This window comes from Coregonus lavaretus (genome assembly GCF_964263955.1).
Source record: "Coregonus lavaretus genome assembly, chromosome: 36".
In the NCBI taxonomy this organism is placed as follows: Eukaryota; Metazoa; Chordata; class Actinopteri; order Salmoniformes; family Salmonidae; genus Coregonus; species Coregonus lavaretus.
In genome coordinates, this window is record NC_140023.1 from 3854431 (window position 1) to 3874696 (window position 20266).

General features: G+C 44.9%; 1 protein-coding gene across 1 annotated transcript in view; it reads left to right on the forward strand.

Moving 5' to 3' along the window:
- Window positions 1-16099, forward strand: part of anapc1 (anaphase promoting complex subunit 1) — a gene marked incomplete at its 5' end in the record, with an annotated part of 57004 nt that extends 40905 nt beyond the window's left edge. Inside the window, 12 exon segments of the mRNA XM_084153030.1 lie at window positions 749-778; window positions 881-945; window positions 3207-3281; window positions 7758-7862; window positions 12333-12422; window positions 12719-12765; window positions 13434-13472; window positions 13474-13501; window positions 13503-13562; window positions 14147-14234; window positions 15409-15504; window positions 15894-16099. Of these exon segments, the coding sequence (XP_084009156.1) occupies window positions 749-778; window positions 881-945; window positions 3207-3281; window positions 7758-7862; window positions 12333-12422; window positions 12719-12765; window positions 13434-13472; window positions 13474-13501; window positions 13503-13562; window positions 14147-14233 (626 nt within the window).
- Window positions 16100-20266: the final 4167 nt, after the last annotated feature.

The window sequence follows — 20266 nt, forward strand, 5'->3', positions numbered from 1 at the left end:
GAATTCCTCAGTCACTGAATAACCTCTCTCTCTCTCTCAATTCAATTTCAATTTCAATTTAAGGGCTTTATTGGCATGGGAAACGTATGTTAACATTGCCAAAGCAAGTGAAGTAGATGGTAAACAAAAGTGAAATAAACAATAAAAATTAACAGTAAACATTACACTCAGAAGTTCCAAAAGAATAAAGACATTTCAAATGTCATATGTCTATACAGAGTTGTAACAATGTGCAAATAGTTAAAGTACAAATGGGAAAATAAATCAACATAAATATGGGTTGTATTTACAATGGTGTTTGTTCTTCACTGGTTGCCCTTTTCTTGTGGCAACAGGTCACAAATCTTGCTGCTGTGATGGCACACTGTGTTATTTCACCCAATAGATATGGGAGTTTATCAAAATTGGGTTTGTTTTCGAATTCTTTGTGGATCTGTGTAATCTGAGGGAAATATGTGTCTCTAATATGGTCATACCTTTGGCAGGAGGTTAGGAAGTGCAGCTCATTTTCCACAACATTTTGTGGGCAGTGTGCACATAGCCTGTCTTCTCCTGAGAGCCAGGTCAGGTATTCTGCCACTGTGTACTCTCTTTTTAGGGCCAAATAGCATTGTAGTTTGCTCTGTTTTTTTGTTAATTCTTTCCAATGTGTGAAGTAATTATCTTTTTGTTTTCTCATGATTTGGTTGGGTCTAATTGTGTTGTTGTCCTGGGGCTCTGTGGGGTCTGTTTGTGTTTGTGAACATAGGACCAGCTTGCTTAGGGGACTCTTTGCTTTGTCGATGCCCCCCCCCCCCCCACACACACACACACATAGCATGGCAGTAACCTGATAGGTATGACGGACTGAATGTACCTGAACAGCTGTACATGGTGGGAGGGCATCGACGCACCCCCACCAGCATCAACAGAGAAAAACACAAGTCCCCCAGCTACCAGATCAAGGTAAAGAACTAAAAGCAACCAGCAAGACAACTTTCCTTACTTGTAGGCCTGCTGTCCGTCAGTTGATCCCCATCTAACATATGTGAGTTTTTCCTGAAGGCACAAAACCATGGTCTGACCGAATAAACTGACCAGAGACTTGAGAATGTCCCAAGTCTCAGGGTTTCTGGTCATTGGCACACCATCAATGTGGACGTCACCAGTCCTGGAGCGACCCTGGCCATGATCTACCTGAAGACCAACAACAGGTGATAATAGATTCCACCACTCTGTCTCATCTTAGATACCCTTCAACGAGAAGTAATGTCCTGTTTTACTAGATTTGATTCAGACTCTTCCATCTCTGACTCTTCCATCTCCCATCTAATCTTGCATGGTGCCTTACAGCACATCTTGACCCCAGCGCTCCGGCACATAGCTTATAACTCGGGGGGAAAAGTAATTTTGTATCATCTTGGGTCTTTCCTGGTTCTGTTCCCCTATTGGACAATAGGCTCAGGCTTCCCCATTAACACCTCTTTCTCACCCTCTCACAGGTCTATCGTTGGGTGGCTGAAAGCTCCAGACACCATGTTCCTCCTGGACTGTACTCTGGGTCACTACAGACCTGCCTTATCTGAGTGTACTCTGGGTCACTACAGACCTGCCTTATCTGAGTGTACTCTGGGTCACTACAGACCTGCTTTATCTCAGTGTACTCTGGGTCACTACAGACCTGCCTTATCTAAATGTACTCTGGGTCACTACAGACCTGCCTTATCTCAGTGTACTCTGGGTCACTACAGACCTGCCTTATCTCAGTGTACTCTGGGTCACTACAGACCTGCCTTATCTCAGTGTACTCTGGGTCACTACAGACCTGCCTTATCTCAGTGTACTCTGGGTCACTACAGACTTGCCTTATCTCAGTGTACTTTGGGTCACTACAGACCTGCCTTATCTCAGTGTACTCTGGGACACTACAGACCTAACTTTTTCACTGAGCCAGACCCCCGGAGCTCTCCATCAGTGGTTCTCAACATTGGTGGGGGGGCGCCAAATTTTCCTTGGGGGTTGCGGGCCTTACTTGATTTGAGGGGTACATAAAAATAAAGTGAAATAGGATCCCTGGGGGAAAGGGTTGGGAACCCCTGCTCTATGTAGATGTGACCTGGCCCATACAGAAAGTATTCACACCCCTTGACTTATTCCACATTTTGTTGTTACAAAGTGGGATTGAAATTGATTTGTCTTTTTTTTTTTTGTCAACGATCTACACAAAATACTCTGTGAAAGTTGATGGAAAATGTGAACATTTAAAACACTAATATATCTTGATTAGATAAGTATTCAAACCCCTGAGTCAATACATGGTAGAATCACCTTTGGCAGCGATTAATGCTGTGATTATTTCTGTGTCTCTTAAGAGCTTTGCACACCTGTATTGTACAATATTTGCCCATTATTCTTTAAAAAAGCTCTGTCAAGTTGGTTGTTAATCATTGCTAAACAGCCATTTTTCAAGTCTTCAAGACACACGGTCTGCGGTTGTGAGGCCGGTTGGATATACTGCCAAATTCTCTAAGACAAAGTTTGAGGCGACTTATGGTAGATAAATGAACATTACATTCTCTGGCAACAGCTCTGGTGGACATTCCTGCAGTCAGCATGCCAATTGCAAGCTCCCTCAAAATATGAGGCATCCTTGGCATTGTGTTGTGTGACAAAACTGATTTTCTTTTTGTGGCCTTTTATTGTCCCCTGCACAAGGTGCACCTGTGTAATTATCATACTGTTTAATCAGCTTCTTGATATGCCACAACTGTCAGGTGGATGGATGATATTGCCAAAGGATAAATGTTCACTAACAGGGATGTAAACAAAAATACGCTTTTTGTGCGTATGGAACATTTCTGGGATCTTTTATTTCAGCTCATGAAACATGAGACCAACCCTTTACATGTTGCGTTCATATTTTTGTTCAGTAAAATGGTTGATCCAGTACACTCACACATTGTCGGTCGTCACGAGCTTCTATGCCAACAAAGTCATAAACCCCGCCCATTTCTACAATTTATCTTATTAAAATGTGATTTTAAACCTAACCTTAACCACACTGCTAACCTTATGCCTAACCTTAAATTAAGACCAAAAAGCACATTTCTGTTGCCAATTTTGACTTTGTGGCTGTGGAATATGACTTTGTGGCTGTGGAATGTGACTTTGTAGATATAGAAGCTTGGCACTGTCTCCTCTTGTCACAGTCTCTTCTCCCTCCTCAGACACTGGCCAGGTATATCATCATGTGGGATGAGATTCTGCCCAACTCTGAGTTGGTGAGCAGCAATGTGCCTCAGGTAACTGCCCTCCATATGCACACAAACACCTCAGCTCATTAGACACAAGTCGCTGCCAACACAAACCTCTATTCAGGACCTGTGGTAATAATATTAGTTCTGCCTCGGGTTCTTAGGGCCAACAGTGCAGATGTCCATAGACATTAGAGGTTTGTTCCAAGGCTCTTAATGTTAGTTAGTCATACTATGTGATGAACTTGTTAATGAATGACATCAGCGCTAATAAGGAAACACGTTTCAGTCCTAAAATGAGGCTTTAGTGCCAAAGCTATTCGCTGCTCTGGCACCCCAATGGTGGAACAAGCTCCCCCACGACGCCAGGACAGCGGAGTCACTGACCACCTTCCGGAGACACTTGAAACCCTACCTCCTTTAAGGAATACCTGGAATAGTATAAAGTAATCCTTCTACCCCACCCCCCCCACCCCCACCCCCCCATAAAAAAAAAAAGAATAAAAAAAGTGGTTGTCCCACTGGCTATCATAAGTTGAATGCACCAATTTCTAAGTCGCTCTGGATAAGAGCGTCTGCTAAATGACGTAAATGTAAGAGGATGTTACTGGCAACAAGGCTCAGACATTTCCTGCATCTGAACCCATGTACACATCAACAGTATTAAATTAGTTTTTTACAACGATAACACAATATATTTTCTTTGTTTTGCATCCAGATAATCCAAGAGAAGATTGGGAATCCAGTGATTTTGTAGGATTTGAACATGGAAACCTTAGTTTCTTAGCTCTCTCAGCAAGGCTGGATATACTGTAAGATGACTCCTGTCCTCAGCCAAGCCCATGACTACATAATCGCTGGAACCTGCATGACTGTGGGAGAGATGAACTATGGGCCACCACATGGCCCTGGACATGCTCGTCCTGGGAAGAGAGAGGTGAGACATGTTTCAACAACAGGTTTCAACCAGCCTCTCCAATGGTCATAGCCTACACAAATATTGCTTGTACTGTCTTTTGACTAGATGTTTTACCTTTCACATGTCATCTGTATCGATGTAGATTGTATGTTTTGCTACAGACTTAGATAATGGAACAACACATGTATAATGAGATGATGTGGGAGAGGACTCCTGTTATGTTAGTGTTCTTCATAACAAATGCAATTCAAATATCCCAGGGCTACGCAAACAGTGACTAAGGTGTGTCTGTTTGTATGTAACAATACTCATTACTGATGCTAAATCTGTCTCCTTCTCAACATTTACTGTACAAACCCTTTGATTTTAGACTTGCCTTCTTATTTTAGGGCTAACAATTTCAGGCCCACATAACTTCAAGGTCGCAATTTGAATGGCCTTATTGTAGTACTCTCAGCCTATTCCTGCTTTCAACACACACCTGCATAAGGAAAGATTGTAGAGGGGAGCAGACACATGGTCTCTCTCTGTCTCTCTCTGTCTCTCTCTGTCTCTCTCTGTCTGTCTCTGTCTCTGTGAGCGCTTTCATTCTGCATAGTAACCAATCACCATACGGCCCTGCCAGTCTGGCTCTCATCATGAAACCTGAAGTGAAACACTTCTCTTCTCATTTTGTGTAGCTACGAAGTTCAACAGTGAGCCTAGTCTCAGCATAGGGAATAGGGCAATTCAAACATAGTAATATTGCTCAGGGACAGGTTTCTGAAAATGAGTTTGAGAAGAGCTAGATATACGGCTGTTCTCAGTCATTATGTTACTCTACAGTTCAAGATGAGATCAGTGTTGAGTTGACTGTTGCTCTGTATGTTTGTGGGTTTTGTTATCAAGCTGACTCATGTAGTAAATAGTGCTATTTTCTTCACCTCTACCTATAATACCCATAGTAAAAACAGGAACATCCCACCCAGCCAGTTCGCTTTATCCGTTGCCATGGAGACTGGATGAGTGTTTTAAGAAGAGGTGAGGCAACCTCTCACCCACACTAATCTAAACAACTGATTTCTCTCTCCAAGCCGACACAATGGTTTGAACCAGCCTAAGCACACACTTAACCGCAGCCTTTATTTTTTAAGTAGGGCTTTTATGAGCACAAAGGACGTCAGGTAGATAACAATTCTAAACTGTTTTTCCCAGGGCAAATTCCTAATTTGTTCAAGGGACCTATTCACAAAAAAGGGACTCTTATTATAATATGTGGCAACATCAACACTGTGATGTTGATTTATTGTTACAGTGGGGGAAAAAAGTATTTAGTCAGCCACCAATTGTGCAAGTTCTCCCACTTAAAAAGATGAGAGAGGCCTGTAATTTTCATCATAGGTACACGTCAACTATGACAGACAAATTGAGAATATTTTTTCCAGAAAATCACATTGTAGGATTTTTAATGAATTTATTTGCAAATTATGGTGGAAAATAAGTATTTGGTCACCTACAAACAAGCAAGATTTCTGGCTCTCACAGACCTGTAACTTCTTCTTTAAGAGGCTCCTCTGTCCTCCACTCGTTACCTGTATTAATGGCACCTGTTTGAACTTGTTATCAATATAAAAGACACCTGTCCACAACCTCAAACAGTCACACTCCAAACTCCACTATAGCCAAGACCAAAGAGCTGTCAAAGGACACCAGAAACAAAATTGTAGACCTGCACCAGGCTGGGAAGACTGAATCTGCAATAGGTAAGCAGCTTGGTTTGAAGAAATCAACTGTGGGAGCAATTATTAGGAAATGGAAGACATACAAGACCACTGATAATCTCCCTCGATCTGGCGCTCCACGCAAGATCTCACCCCGTGGGGTCAAAATGATCACAAGAACGGTGAGCAAAAATCCCAGAACCACACGGGGGGACCAAGTGAATGACCTGCAGAGAGCTGGGACCAAAGTAACAAAGCCTACCATCAGTAACACACTACGCTGCCAGGGACTCAAATCCTGCAGTGCCAGACGTGTCCCCCTGCTTAAGCCAGTACATGTCCAGGCCCGTCTGAAGTTTGCTAGAGTGCATTTGGATGATCCAGAAGAGGATTGGGAGAATGTCATATGGTCAGATGAAACCAAAATAGAACTTTTTGGTAAAAACTCAACTCGTCGTGTTTGGAGGACAAAGAATGCTGAGTTGCATCCAAAGAACACCATACCTACTGTGAAGCATGGGGGTGGAAATATCATGCTTTGGGGCTGTTTTTCTGCAAAGGGACCAGGACGACTGATCCATGTAAAGGAAAGAATGAATGGGGCCATGTATCGTGAGATTTTTAGTGAAAACCTCCTTCCATCAGCAAGGGCATTGAAGATGAAACGTGGCTGGGTCTTTCAGCATGACAATGATCCCAATCACACTGCCCGGGCAACGAAGGAGTGGCTTCGTAAGAAGCATTTCAAGGTCCTGGAGTGGCCTAGCCAGTCTCCAGATCTCAACCCCATAGAAAATCTTTGGAGGGAGTTGAAAGTCTGTGTTGCCCAGTGACAGCCCCAAAACATCACTGCTCTAGAGGAGATCTGCATGGAGGAATGGGCCAAAATACCAGCAACAGTGTGTGAAAACCTTGTGAAGACTTACAGAAAACGTTTGACCTGTGTCATTGCCAACAAAGGGTATATAACAAAGTATTGAGAAACTTTTGTTATTGACCAAATACTTATTTTCCACCATAATTTGCAAATAAATTCATAAAAAATCCTACGAGTTTTTTTTTCCTCATTTTGTCTGTCATAGTTGACGTGTACCTATGATGAAAATTACAGGCCTCTCTCATCTTTTTAAGTGGGAGAACTTGCACAATTGGTGGCTGACTAAATACTTTTTTTCCCCACTGTATGTCTGAGTTTATGATGTAGAGCTCTGTTATCCTATGCTTGTCCTCTCTCAGCACCTCCAACTCGGCCATCGCTGCCTTGCTCTGAGCGCTCTACCCCCATTTTTCCTGCCCACAGCACAGATAACCGGCAAGACGCACAATCTCTGGAAATACCAAAAATAGGTACAGCTTACCAGAGCTCTAAAATAGCATGACTGACAGACAGAGCTCTAAACTAAAGCATCTAACATTCAATCACCATAATGACTTGGGTGCGGACTGTTTGAAGGTGTTGCTATTTTGAGCTGTGGATTCTAAGAATAACAAGATGGGTGGGTGAGACAGGGAGGAAGTGTTACATGAGGAGAGATAAGTTCATCAGAGTTTCTACTGACAGCTGTAAAAGTCAATAGCTCTGTAAGCCAATAACCGTAACGAGTGGGATGATGACTGGTCTAGAGTAGTGAGAGAACAGCATATAGACCAGGGCTATTCAACTCTGGCCCTCACGGGCTGAAGTATTGCTGATTTTCTTTTCTACCTGGTAGTTCATTTATCAATTGATTAGCCAATGTTCACTTGTCTGGTCAGTTCCGGCCGGGTCTGACTCCGTTATTGATTTAGAAGGAAAGGGTGAAAATCAGCGACGCTGTGGCCCTCCAGGACATTACTTGGGTGTCCCTGATGTAAAGTGTGTGTATGTGACCTCCGTTCTCCCCGTGCTCCAGGTAACACCTACAGGCCCTGCGTCACCTGAGTGTCCTGGCGGCGGCGCCTCGTCTGCTGGTTGCAGTCGCTGTGGACACACTGAAATCCTGCTACGCCCTGCTGGACGTCACAAACAAGGTATTCAACTCAATGAATTAGTCCCCAGTCAAAATAAGCTGCTGGGGTGGTCCTGAGTGGCGCAGCGGTCTAAGGCACTGCGTCACAGTGCTGAGGCGCCACTGCAGCCTGGGGTTCGATCCCAGGCTGTGACACCGCTGGCCGTGACCGGGAGACCCATAGGGAGACCCATGAACTTGAAAACTTAAACAGGTGTTAATAGAGGGGAAGTTCCCATGTTGGGATTCAGTTTTGCATGTACACATCAGATCCCTCACTATGGAGTTGATCGGTACAGTACCTTTGTATTAGTAAGAGGCAATAGCAGAAGTGTAGGCTACGTGCAATACCTCTGAATTTGGCCCTGCTAATAGTAGTGACAAGCAAGTGTTACAACTGTTGACTTCCCTGTATCGAATAGTGTATCTTGTTGCACAAGAGAATGGAAGTTCAACCTTTTTTTTTTTCGTTTACTGAAAGTGTCATAGGTGTCTGACTGTCCTTTCTTCTGTGTCATAAATGTTCCTGTGAACATGGCCGTAGTTTTCACTTCACCTCTGCACGTACGTACACACACATGCACACACACACACAATGCATATTTAGACTTCTTTGTTCACAATGATGTTGCATGCAGCACACATATGTACGTGATTATAAGGTGGTGCAATGAGTCAGTGATGTTTTGAGTAGGAGGATGTGGTTACATGTCTAAATGTTATGGTGAATTTACATGATTTTCTTTCCTTGTGTGCAAAGATTAAGTTCCATTCCTGAGGATGGCTCACCCCTCACAGTTCTGGGTGACTTTAACATCCCTACGTCTACCTTTGACTCATTTCTCTCTGCCTCCTTCTTTCCACTCCTCTCCTCTTTTGACCTCAGCCTCTCACCGTCCCCCCCTACTCACAAGGCAGGCAATACGCTTGACCTCATCTTTACTAGATGCTGTTGTTCTACTAATCTCACTGCAACTTCCCTCCAAGTCTCCGACCACTACTTTGTATCCTTTTCTCTCTCGCTCTCCTCCAACACTACTCACTCTGCCCCTACTCAGATGGTAATGCGCCGTCGCAACCTTCGCTCTCTCTCTCCCGCTACTCTCTCCTCTTCCATCCTATCATCTCTTCCCTCTGCTCAATCCTTCTCCCTCCAATCTCCTGATTCTGCCTCCTCAACCCTCCTCTCCTCCTTTTCTGCATCCTTTGACTCTCTATGTCCCCTATCCTCCCGGCCGGCTCGGTCCTCCCCTCCTGCTCCGTGGCTTGACGACTCATTGCGAGCTCACAGAACAGGGCTCCGGGCAGCCGAGCGGAAATGGAGGAAAACTAGACTCCCTGCGGACCTGGCATCTTTTCACTCCCTCCTCTCTACATTTTCTTCCTCTGTTTCTGCTGCTAAAGCCACTTTCTACCACTCTAAATTCCAAGCATCTGCCTCTAACCCATCTGCCTCTAACCCCCCCTCCTCCCTCTCTGTGGGAAGGTTGACGACATCCGATCCTCGTTTGTTAAGTCAAATGACACTGCTGGTCCTGCTCACACTGCCCTACCCTATGCTTTGACTTCTTTCTCCCCTCTCTCTCCAGATGAAATCTTGCGACTTGTGACGGCCGGCCGTCCAACAACCTGCCCGCTTGACCCTATCCCCTCCTCTCTTCTCCGGTGACCTTCTCCCTTACCTCACCTCGCTCATCAACTCATCCTTGACCACTGGCTATGTCCCTTCCGTTTTCAAGAGAGCACCCCTTCTCAAAAAACCTACACTCGATCCCTCCGATGTCAACAACTACAGACCAGTATCCCTTCTTTCTTTTCTCTCCAAAACTCTTGAGCGTGCCGTCTTTAGCCAACTCTCTTGCTATCTCTCTCAGAATGACCTTCTTGATCCAAACCAGTCAGGTTTCAAGACTGGTCATTCAACTGAGACTGCTCTTCTCTGTGTCACGGAGGCTCTCCGCACTGCTAAAGCTAACTCTCTCTCCTCTGCTCTTGTCCTTCTAGACCTGTCTGCTGCCTTTGATACTGTGAACCATCAGATCCTCCTCTCCACCCTCTCCGAGTTGGGCATCTCCGGCGCGGCTCACTCTTGGATTGCGTCCTACCTGACAGGTCGCTCCTACCAAGTGGCGTGGCAAGAATCTGTCTCCGCACCACGTGCTCTCACCACTGGTGTCCCCCAGGGCTCAGTTCTAGGCCCTCTCCTATTCTCGCTATACACCAAGTCACTTGGCTCTGTCATATCCTCACATGGTCTCTCCTATCATTGCTACGTAGACGACACACAACTAATCTTCTCCTTTCCCCCTTCTGATAACCAGGTGGCGAATCGCATCTCTGCATGTCTGGCAGACATATCAGTGTGGATGACGGATCACCACCTCAAGCTGAACCTCGGCAAGACGGAGCTGCTCTTCCTCCCGGGGAAGGACTGCCCGTTCCATGATCTCGCCATCACGGTTGACAACGCCGTTGTGTCCTCCTCCCAGAGTGCAAAGAGCCTTGGCGTGACCCTGGACAACACCCTGTCGTTCTCCGCTAACATCAAGGCGGTGACCCGATCCTGTAGGTTCATGCTCTACAACATTCGGAGAGTACGACCCTGCCTTACACAGGAAGCGGCACAGGTCCTAATCCAGGCACTGGTCATCTCCCGTCTGGATTACTGTAACTCGCTGTTGGCTGGGCTCCCTGCCTGTGCCATTAAACCCCTACAACTCATCCAGAATGCCGCAGCCCGTCTGGTGTTCAACCTTCCCAAGTTCTCTCACGTCACCCTGCTCCTCCGCACACTCCACTGGCTTCCAGTTGAAGCTCGCATCTGCTACAAGACCATGGTGCTTGCCTACGGAGCTGTGAGGGAAACGGCACCTCCGTACCTTCAGGCTCTGATCAGTTCCTACACCCAAACGAGGGCATTGCGTTCATCCACCTCTGGCCTGCTGGCCTCCCTACCTCTGCGGAAGCACAGTTCCCGCTCAGCCCAGTCAAAACTGTTCGCTGCTCTGGCACCCCAATGGTGGAACAAGCTCCCTCACGACGCCAGGACAGCAGTCACTCACCACCTTCCGGAGACACTTGAAACCCCACCTCTTTAAGGAATACCTGGGATAGGATAAAGTAATCCTTCTACCCCCCCTTACCCCACCCCAAAGAAATAAAGAAAAAAACATATTGTAAAGTGGTTATCCCACTGGCTATAAGGTGAATGCACCAATTTGTAAGTCGCTCTTGATAAGAGCGTCTGCTAAATGACGTAAATGTAATGCTTCAGTCCATCGAATGTCCATCGTACACAAAAGTATGTGGACGCCTGCTCGTCGCACATCTCATTCCAAAATAATGGACATTAATATGCAGTTGCTGCTATCACAGCCTCCATTCTTCTGGGAAGGCTTTCCTCTAGATGTTGGAACTTTGCTGCTGGGCTTGGTTCCATTCAGCCGCAAGAGCATTAGTGAGGTTGGGCACTGATGTTGGGCGATTAGGCCTGGCTTGCAGTCGCCGTTCCAATTCATCCCAAAGGTGTTTGATGGGGTTGAGATCAGGGCTCTGTGCAGGCCAGTCAAGTTCTTCCACACCGATCTCGACAAACCATTTCTATATGGACCTCGCTTTGTGCACAGGGGCATTGTCATGCTGAAACAGGAAAGGGCCTTCCCCAAACTGTTGCCACAAATTTGGAAGCACAGAATCTTCTAGAATGTCATTGTATGCTGTAGCGTTAAGATTTCCCTTCACTGGAACTAAGGGGCCTAGCCCGAACCATAAAAAACAGCCCCAGACCATTATTCCTCCACCAAACTTTACAGTTGGCACTATGCATTGGGGCAGGTAGCGTTCTCCTGGCATCCGCCAAACCCAGATTTGTCCGTCGGACAGCCAGATGGTGAAGCGTGATTCATCGCTCCAGAGAGCGCTTTTCCACTGCTCCAGAGTCCAATGGCGGCGAGCTGTCACCACTCCAGCTGGAACGGCGACTGTCACCACTCCAGCTGACGCTTGGCAATGCCCATTGTGATCTTAGGCTTGTGTGCAGCTGCTCAGCCATGGAAACCCATTTCATGAAGCTCCTGACGAACAGTTATTGTGCTGAAGTTGCTTCCAGAGGCAGTTTGGAACTCGGTAGTGAGTGTTGCAACAGAGGACAGACAATTATTACGCGCTTCAGCACTCGGCGGCCCCGTTCTGTGAGCTTGTGTGGCCTACCACTTCGCGGCTGAGCCTGTTGTTTCTCCTAGATGTTTCCACTTCTCAAATAACACAGTTGACCGGGGCAGCTCTAGCAGGGCAGAAGTTTGAGGAACTGACTTGTTGGAAAGGTGGCATCCTATGACGGTGCCACGTTGAAAGTCACTGAGCTCTTCAGTAAGGCCATTCTACTGCCAATGTTTGTCTATGGAGATTGCATGGCTGTGTATAATGGCTGTGTGATTCTGTGTTCATTTCTTCTTCAATGTCTTCAGAGCATATTTGTTTTTCTTCATTTCAGGGGACTCTGTGTTATGAGGAGACTACAGCAGAACTGATGGCCACCACCATGTTGCCTGAGCTGCAGCTTCTCAACGTGGTCAAAGGAAATGTAGCCATGCTGCAAAGTCATTCTGCTAAGCAGGATGGTCAATGTTAAAATGTGAGATTTCAACATTTTTGTTAGAAAGTGAGTAATGCAATGTGTCCGTGTATGCAATTGATACACATTTCTCGCTTCCTCTTTACAATACAGTACAGGGAAAAGTCAGTTAGGAGGATCAAACTCCGCTATTACAGGAAAGTCATAGGATCTTTTTCACATTGTTTTCAAAATAAAGTTTCAAAGATTAATGGCTGACCTACTTATTTGAATGGGGTTACAGATTCAAGTAAAATAACCATTGATACTGGAAGCTGTCGATAGACCTGAATAAAGGAACTCCACATCTAGAGTAAGTCCACCACTTGAATGTTTGTGAACGTTTCTGGTCCAATGTACAGATTCATATCATGAAATCTCAGTTGGTGATGACTTATCAGGGCCATACCCTTTGATGTGAGTTTGTGCTGTTCTGCAATAATGGTTGATAATGGCAGCACATATTGTTTTGTAGGGTTGGGAATTGCCTGGGAACTCACAATACGATATTATTACAATACTTAGGTGCCGATAAAATATGTATTGCGATTCTCACGATTCTATATGTATTGTGATTTGATACTGTGATTTTATTGTGATTTGATGTTCCAAACATATTGCTCACTATATGTCTGCTGCAGAGACACAAGAGAGAGCATGAGAAAAATAGTTGTGATCAGTCAGGGAAATAAAAGTACTGAAAACATGTTGGCTCACTATTTAAAAAGCAATATGATGAAAAATACCAGAGTTTTGGTGCAGGTACAGCTGACTAGCGCTAGCTAATGCTACCTAGCAATATAAAAATACAAATCCATACTTGGAGTCAAAGTTTCAATATAATATCGTTCAAAATAATAGTGATATGTAACTATAGATTTTTCCACCATCACTATTGTTTTGTCCATCCTAACATGATCTAAAATGTGTGTCTGTGTATTCCTGTGTATTTGACTCATTTCTCCTATATGTGTGTTGTAGGTCGATTCTGTCCAGAGATGGGTTTCTGTATCTGAAGCTGCATGCCCTATAAGGACGACCCATCGGGACTGGAAGAGTCTATTATCCCCCAACGTCATCAACAGGAACTCAGAAGTCCACACATTCAAGGTACAAACATCTTGGTCCTCTGTTTACACAAAACTGGACTGTCTGGACAACTAGTTAATACCTTTTTACTAGTTACATGTCATCATGTACTTCATCAGTACTACATGTTAGATATTGGCTACATAGGAGATTCAATGGTACTTTAGCATACAGGTACTAGCATAACTTTGTCAACATGGCATGCAGCATATACCAGTACACATTTATTTCATTAGTATGTCAAGGTTGCAAGGTTGTGAAACTTGAACCGCTGAAAATGAAATCAATACTAAAGTATCAACACATAGCTAGCATAATGAGTCTCACCAAACATCTGTGTTGGCCAGTCAGAAAGAAGCTTGAATGAGACATTAATAGCAGCCAGGGTATAGAAATAGATATTGATACTGATATAATCTCAGTACAGCACATAGTAGTGCATGCAAAACAACCAATATGTCTTGACACTATTGTCCAATAGCCTTTCAGTCAACATGTCCCCTGTCCCAGGAGATGCAATAGCTCATTGGAAACCTTCAAGTGCCTCCCTCAGGCACGACAGCAGACCTTGTTGTTGTAGCAGTTTTATTTTTTTCCTCCCACAGCCCGAGGCCATCTCGACCTTCACCTCCGACACTGCCTTGGTCTCCTTCGCTGATTACTTCCGTAAAGCTTCGGAGAGCATGAAATAGTGTATGCTATATGACGCAGCTGCAGGCACGTGGCAGCTACAACTTAACGTTCTAACACAGAGCCTACACCGAGGGTTTAAATTAGACTTAAATACTGCCTATGTCGCTCCCCTTGTGAATCTGTTTGTTAATCACTTGATTCCCATTTCCACCAGGTACATGTCAGTATATATAATTGGAGATGTAGGATATTTATTTCTGAATACACTGAAATTGAAGGAGATTGGTTCTAACCTTTGGCTCATGATTTTATTTAAGTTATTGAAACACCCCTCACTGTCCTATTTTATAATTCCACAGTTACTGTTTCTTCAATTGATAAGCTCTCACTGACTGGAGCTTCTATTTACTGTTGTTGCTCTGAATGGAGCTTCTATTTGTGGTCCTCTGTAGCTCAGCTGGTAGAGCACGGCGCTTGTAACGCCAAGGTAGTGGGTTCGATCCCCGGGACCACCCATACACAAAAATGTATGCACGCATGACTGTAAGTCGCTTTGGATAAAAGCGTCTGCTAAATGGCATATTTTATTATTATTATATTTACTGTTGTTGCTCTGAATGGAGCTTCTATTTACTGTTGTTGCACTGAATGGAGCTTATATTTACTGTTGTTGCACTGAATGGAGCTTCTATTTACTGTTGTTGCTCTGAATGTAGCTTCTATTTACTGTTGTTGCACTGAATGGAGCTTATATTTACTGTTGCACTGAATGGAGCTTCTATTTACTGTTGTTGCTCTGTATGGAGCTTCTATTTACTGTTGTTGCACTGAATGGAGCTTCTATTTACTGTTGTTGCTCTGAATGGAGCTTCTATTTACTGTTGTTGCTCTGAATGGAGCTTCTATTTACTGTTGTTGCACTGAATGGAGCTTCTATTTACTGTTGTTGCTCTGAATGGAGCTTATATTTACTGTTGTTGCACTGAATGGAGCTTCTATTTACTGTTGTTGCTCTGAATGGAGCTTCTATTTACTGCTGTTGCTCTGTATGGAGCTTCTATTTACTGTTGTTGCTCTGAATGGAGCTTCTATTTACTGTTGTTGCTCTGTATGGAGCTTCTATTTACTGTTGTTGCTCTGAATGGAGCTTCTATTTACTGTTGTTGCTCTGTATGGAGCTTCTATTTACTGTTGTTGCACTGAATGGAGCTTCTATTTTGTTGTCTTTGTTCAGAAACACGACACTTTGGCCTTAATCTCTGCCATTCGATCTGAGTGTGTCACTCAGGAGAACCCTGAGATGCTGCCCAACTACATTGCTATTGATCAGGTATGAAACATAGAAGTCACCCCATACAATAGTAACGGTGGTCTGTGCATGTTCATCAGGGCTCTCCAACTCCGTTCCTGTTAGGTTTTCACTCCAACCCCAGTTGTAACTAACCTGATTCAGCTTATCAAACACTTAATTATTAGAATCAGGTGCGCTAGATTAGGGTTGGCGTGAAAACCTACAGGACGTTAGTGCTTCAGGAACAGGGTTGGAGAGCCCTGATGTACATGCTCCCACTCATAGAATGCAGCTGTATTACTATTAGATAAAAGTTTTCATAGATTGACTTTTCCCCAATGCAAACTGATGTCACTTCAATGTGCTCTCGGTTGTATGTCTCCAATGTCGTCTCTTAGTGTGTGTGTTGACTGTGTTTTCTCCCCCAGGTGGTGTGGACCCTGGAATAGACGGAGATGTGAGATGTTTGCTCTGTGACAGATGAGACTGTTGTTGGAGCTGTGTGAGAACAGGGTCCTGCTGTTCAGACTGAGGGAGGGGCCACAGGGCAGGGTCCTGCTGTTCAGACTGAGGGAGGGGCCACAGGGCAGGGTCCTGCTGTTCAGACTGAGGGAGGGGCCACAGGGCAGGGTCCTGCTGTTCAGACTGAGGGAGGGGCCACAGGGCAGGGTCCTGCTGTTCAGACTGAGGGAGGGGCCACAGGGCAGGGTCCTGCTGTTCAGACTGAGGGAGGGGCCACAGGGCAGGTGGCTGCCTGTCATGAAGAACTCAGCCGATTGCACCCTGGACTCACTGGTGAGAGGTCTCAACACAGTGGGAGGGGCAGTTACACTGGAGGATGGACTGTTAACAGATCCATTTGAATGAACTGGACAATAATATACACTGCTCAAAAAAATTAAGGGAACACAAAAATAACACATCCTAGATCTGAATGAATGAAATAATCTTATTAAACACTTTTTTCTTTACATAGTTGAATGTGCTGACAACAAAATCACACAAAAATTATCAATGGAAATCAAATTTATCAACCCATGGAGGTCTGGATTTGGAGTCACACTCAAAATTAAAGTGGAAAACCACACTACAGGCTGATCCAACTTTGATGTAATGTCCTTAAAACAAGTCAAAATGAGGCTCAGTAGTGTGTGTGGCCTCCACGTGCCTGTATGACCTCCCTACAACGCCTGGGCATGCTCCTGATGAGGTGGCGGATGGTCTCCTGAGGGATCTCCTCCCAGACCTGGACTAAAGCATCCGCCAACTCCTGGACAGTCTGTGTTGCAACGTGGCGTTGGTGGATGGAGCGAGACATGATGTCCCAGATGTGCTCAATTGGATTCAGGTCTGGGGAACGGGCGGGCCAGTCCATAGCATCAATGCCTTCCTCTTGCAGGAACTGCTGACACACTCCAGCCACATGAGGTCTAGCATTGTCTTGCATTAGGAGGAACCCAGGGCCAACCGCACCAGCATATGGTCTCACAAGGGGTCTGAGGATCTCATCTCGGTACCTAATGGCAGTCAGGCTACCTCTGGCGAGCACATGGAGGGCTGTGCGGCCCCCAAAGAAATGCCACCCCACACCATGACTGACCCACCGCCAAACCGGTCATGCTGGAGGATGTTGCAGGCAGCAGAACGTTCTCCACGGCGTCTCCAGACTCTGTCACGTCTGTCACGTGCTCAGTGTGAACCTGCTTTCATCTGTGAAGAGCACAGGGCGCCAGTGGCGAATTTGCCAATCTTGGTGTTCTCTGGCAAATGCCAAACGTCCTGCACGGTGTTGGGCTGTAAGCACAACCCCCACCTGTGGACATCGGGCCCACATACCACCCTCATGGAGTCTATTTCTGACCGTTTGAGCAGATACATGCACATTTGTGGAGGTCATTTTGCAGGGCTCTGGCAGTGCTCCTCCTGCTCCTCCTTGCACAAAGGCGGAGGTAGCGGTCCTGCTGCTGGGTTGTTGCCCTCCTACGGCCTCCTCCACGTCTCCTGATGTACTGGCCTGTCTCCTGGTAGCGCCTCCATGCTCTGGACACTACGCTGACAGACACAGCAAACCTTCTTGCCACAGCTCGCATTGATCTGCCATCCTGGATGAGCTGCACTACCTGAGCCACTTGTGTGGGTTGTAGACTCCGTCTCATGCTACCACTAGAGTGAAAGCACCGCCAGCATTCAAAAGTGACCAAAACATCAGCCAGTAAGCATAGGAACTGAGAAGTGGTCTGTGGTCACCACCTGCAGAACCACTCCTTTATTGGGGGTGTCTTGCTAATTGCCTATAATTTCCACCTGTTGTCTATTCCATTTGCACAACAGCATGTGAAATGTATTGTCAATCAGTGTTGCTTCCTAAGTGGACAGTTTGATTTCACAGAAGTGTGATTGACTTGGAGTTACATTGTGTTGTTTAAGTGTTCCCTTTATTTTTTTGAGCAGTGTATTATTACAGTTTGTATCAGTGTGTACCTGTGACACACAGTTCCCGTCAGTGGGACTGGACGTGTCAGAACATGTCTTTGGGTGTGAACAGTAACGACTTGGGAAACATGGAACGTTGTTATGACATGCTTTCTTTCTCACTAAATATTGGCAAGTGGCAACAATCGGTAGCAAACGGATTATGTGATAGTGTTACATGAAGAATACTCATAGATCTGCCATGTGTTGAGGACATACATGTGGCCCAACATTCTGGCCTGCTTCCTGGTCTACCACTCCATCCCCTGCCTCAGGAAGATGTCTGCTACACAACTGTTAGCTAAATGTTGTGGTTAGATGTACTTTTAGTTTAATCCTAACGTGTGTGACTTTGGTGGTCTGTCTTATGGCTGAATGTTATGTCTGACTGTTGGTCTCATTCATTTCTTAACTCTGCTGGTCTCTCGCGTCGCTCCTCTGCTCATCTCTCATTTCCACAGGAAGTACATCGTTCCCTGAGCTCATGTTGATGTTCAGTCAGCTAGGCATCCCTGTAAAAGCCTTGCTGTGCCTGGGTCCTCTGCAAGCTTCAGGACGGGACAACAGGCCTGTTGAAATTTCCTGACCTCTAACCTTGGTCTCTGACTTTACCCTGCCCTTGACCCAGAAAGGTCACGCTTCACTGCTTGTTGCAGCTCACAAGAAATGGACCTGATATTATATGAAATATCATTGTAAAGGCTTTCTTTATACAGATTGTATGTAAAATGTTTCTAATGTATTCCATATATAATAATGCAGTAAATAATGTGATTTGAGACTAGTGTAAGTGACTAGCTAGAATTTAAAGGTAAAGTATTAGCGAACATGGTGGATGTGGATGACCAATAACTTTCAGCATTGCACATGATCACTAGGACCCACTTCCATCTATGTGTTATATTGGCCAGCTTTCTGTGTTATTTATTTTGGCCAACCATGCGGTCTAGGCTGCCATCTCCTTTATCATTATCTCCGAAAGTATGTTCTGCTCTCTCACATATTAACTCCGTCTCTGCGGTATGTGTTGGGAGGTACTGTGTGGGCTGTGGCACAATGGAATGCATTGGCCTGAGCTGTGATCTAACACCTCCTCTGGGAACATTCTACAGCAAAATGGAAAACATCCTGCAACAAATACCACACCCACCTCACCCCATACCAAGCATAGTTGACTTCTATTGGCCTTGTATACCCAAATAGCTCTGTGTCCTCAACATGACCATGAATGGTTATACAGGCCTTTATCTGTGTCCCCCATTGTATACTGTCAGGCCCTAAAAGAACTGTCTTTAAGTTAACATAGCTTTTTTTGTGGCATCTTTAGGATCAACTGACATGAAAGGCACACACAGATGTGGCAGATTGATTGCATACATACCACATTCACTGGAATGCTGTCATGTGGTTCAGTGAGATTAGAGGTGCACACACAGAAAAGTATTTGATTATGCGAAGAGGGAAACGTGTCAAAGTTAACTTAGGGAGGGGGAGTGGTGCAATTCTAATGTGGCTAACTAACTAATTATCTCTGGTTGTTTCTATACAATATAATTGAATAGTGTTTTGGAACATGCCTCCAGCCAAGTGAAGTGAGTAACAGTGCAAGTTCTCTGGGGAGGCAGCAACAAGTTCCCAAGCTGGCACAAAGAGGCAGTAATACATTTATTTTTTTCTGAAGGAAGCATGACACTGCCATTTGGTTTGTTCTTCTATGGACATCCAGGAAATGTGTGCAGGATCCAGAACTTCACATTCCAAAACTTCCATTCATGATCTTTTACAGATCAATGGCCAACCGGAACTGTAGAGAGAGTGGGTGTATTCATAAGTTTATGACCTTCAAAGCCAATTCCTTTAATAAGCTTGTGGGAACAAGCGCCCTGGGGACCAGGCTGTTTCCGCAATAAAACATTATATGTATGTCATACTGGTACACACCCTCTGGTCCTGGAGGTTCCCACGTCCTAAGTCAACATTGAAACAAGACCAGTATGTACATTGAAATAACACAAAACAAACAAATCAAAAATGCTTCTTGATCCTTAATGTTTTTTTTATTTTTAGTTTCATTAAAACAATTATTGTATGCAGAAAGAGAACAAATGTCCTGTTTATAAATACATGTTTATTGATTAAAGTTGTCTTAGTGCATACATATGTATATATCCTTACATCTGTGCACAAACAGACATATTTGTCATTGAAATTATGTGTGAATGAGTTGGATGATCAGGCAAAATTTGAATGTCAAAAGTTGTTAGTTCGTGGTGTGAGGTGGGTGTGACCAGCTACGAAAGAAAGTGTCACAGTTCAACTCCAAAGCTAT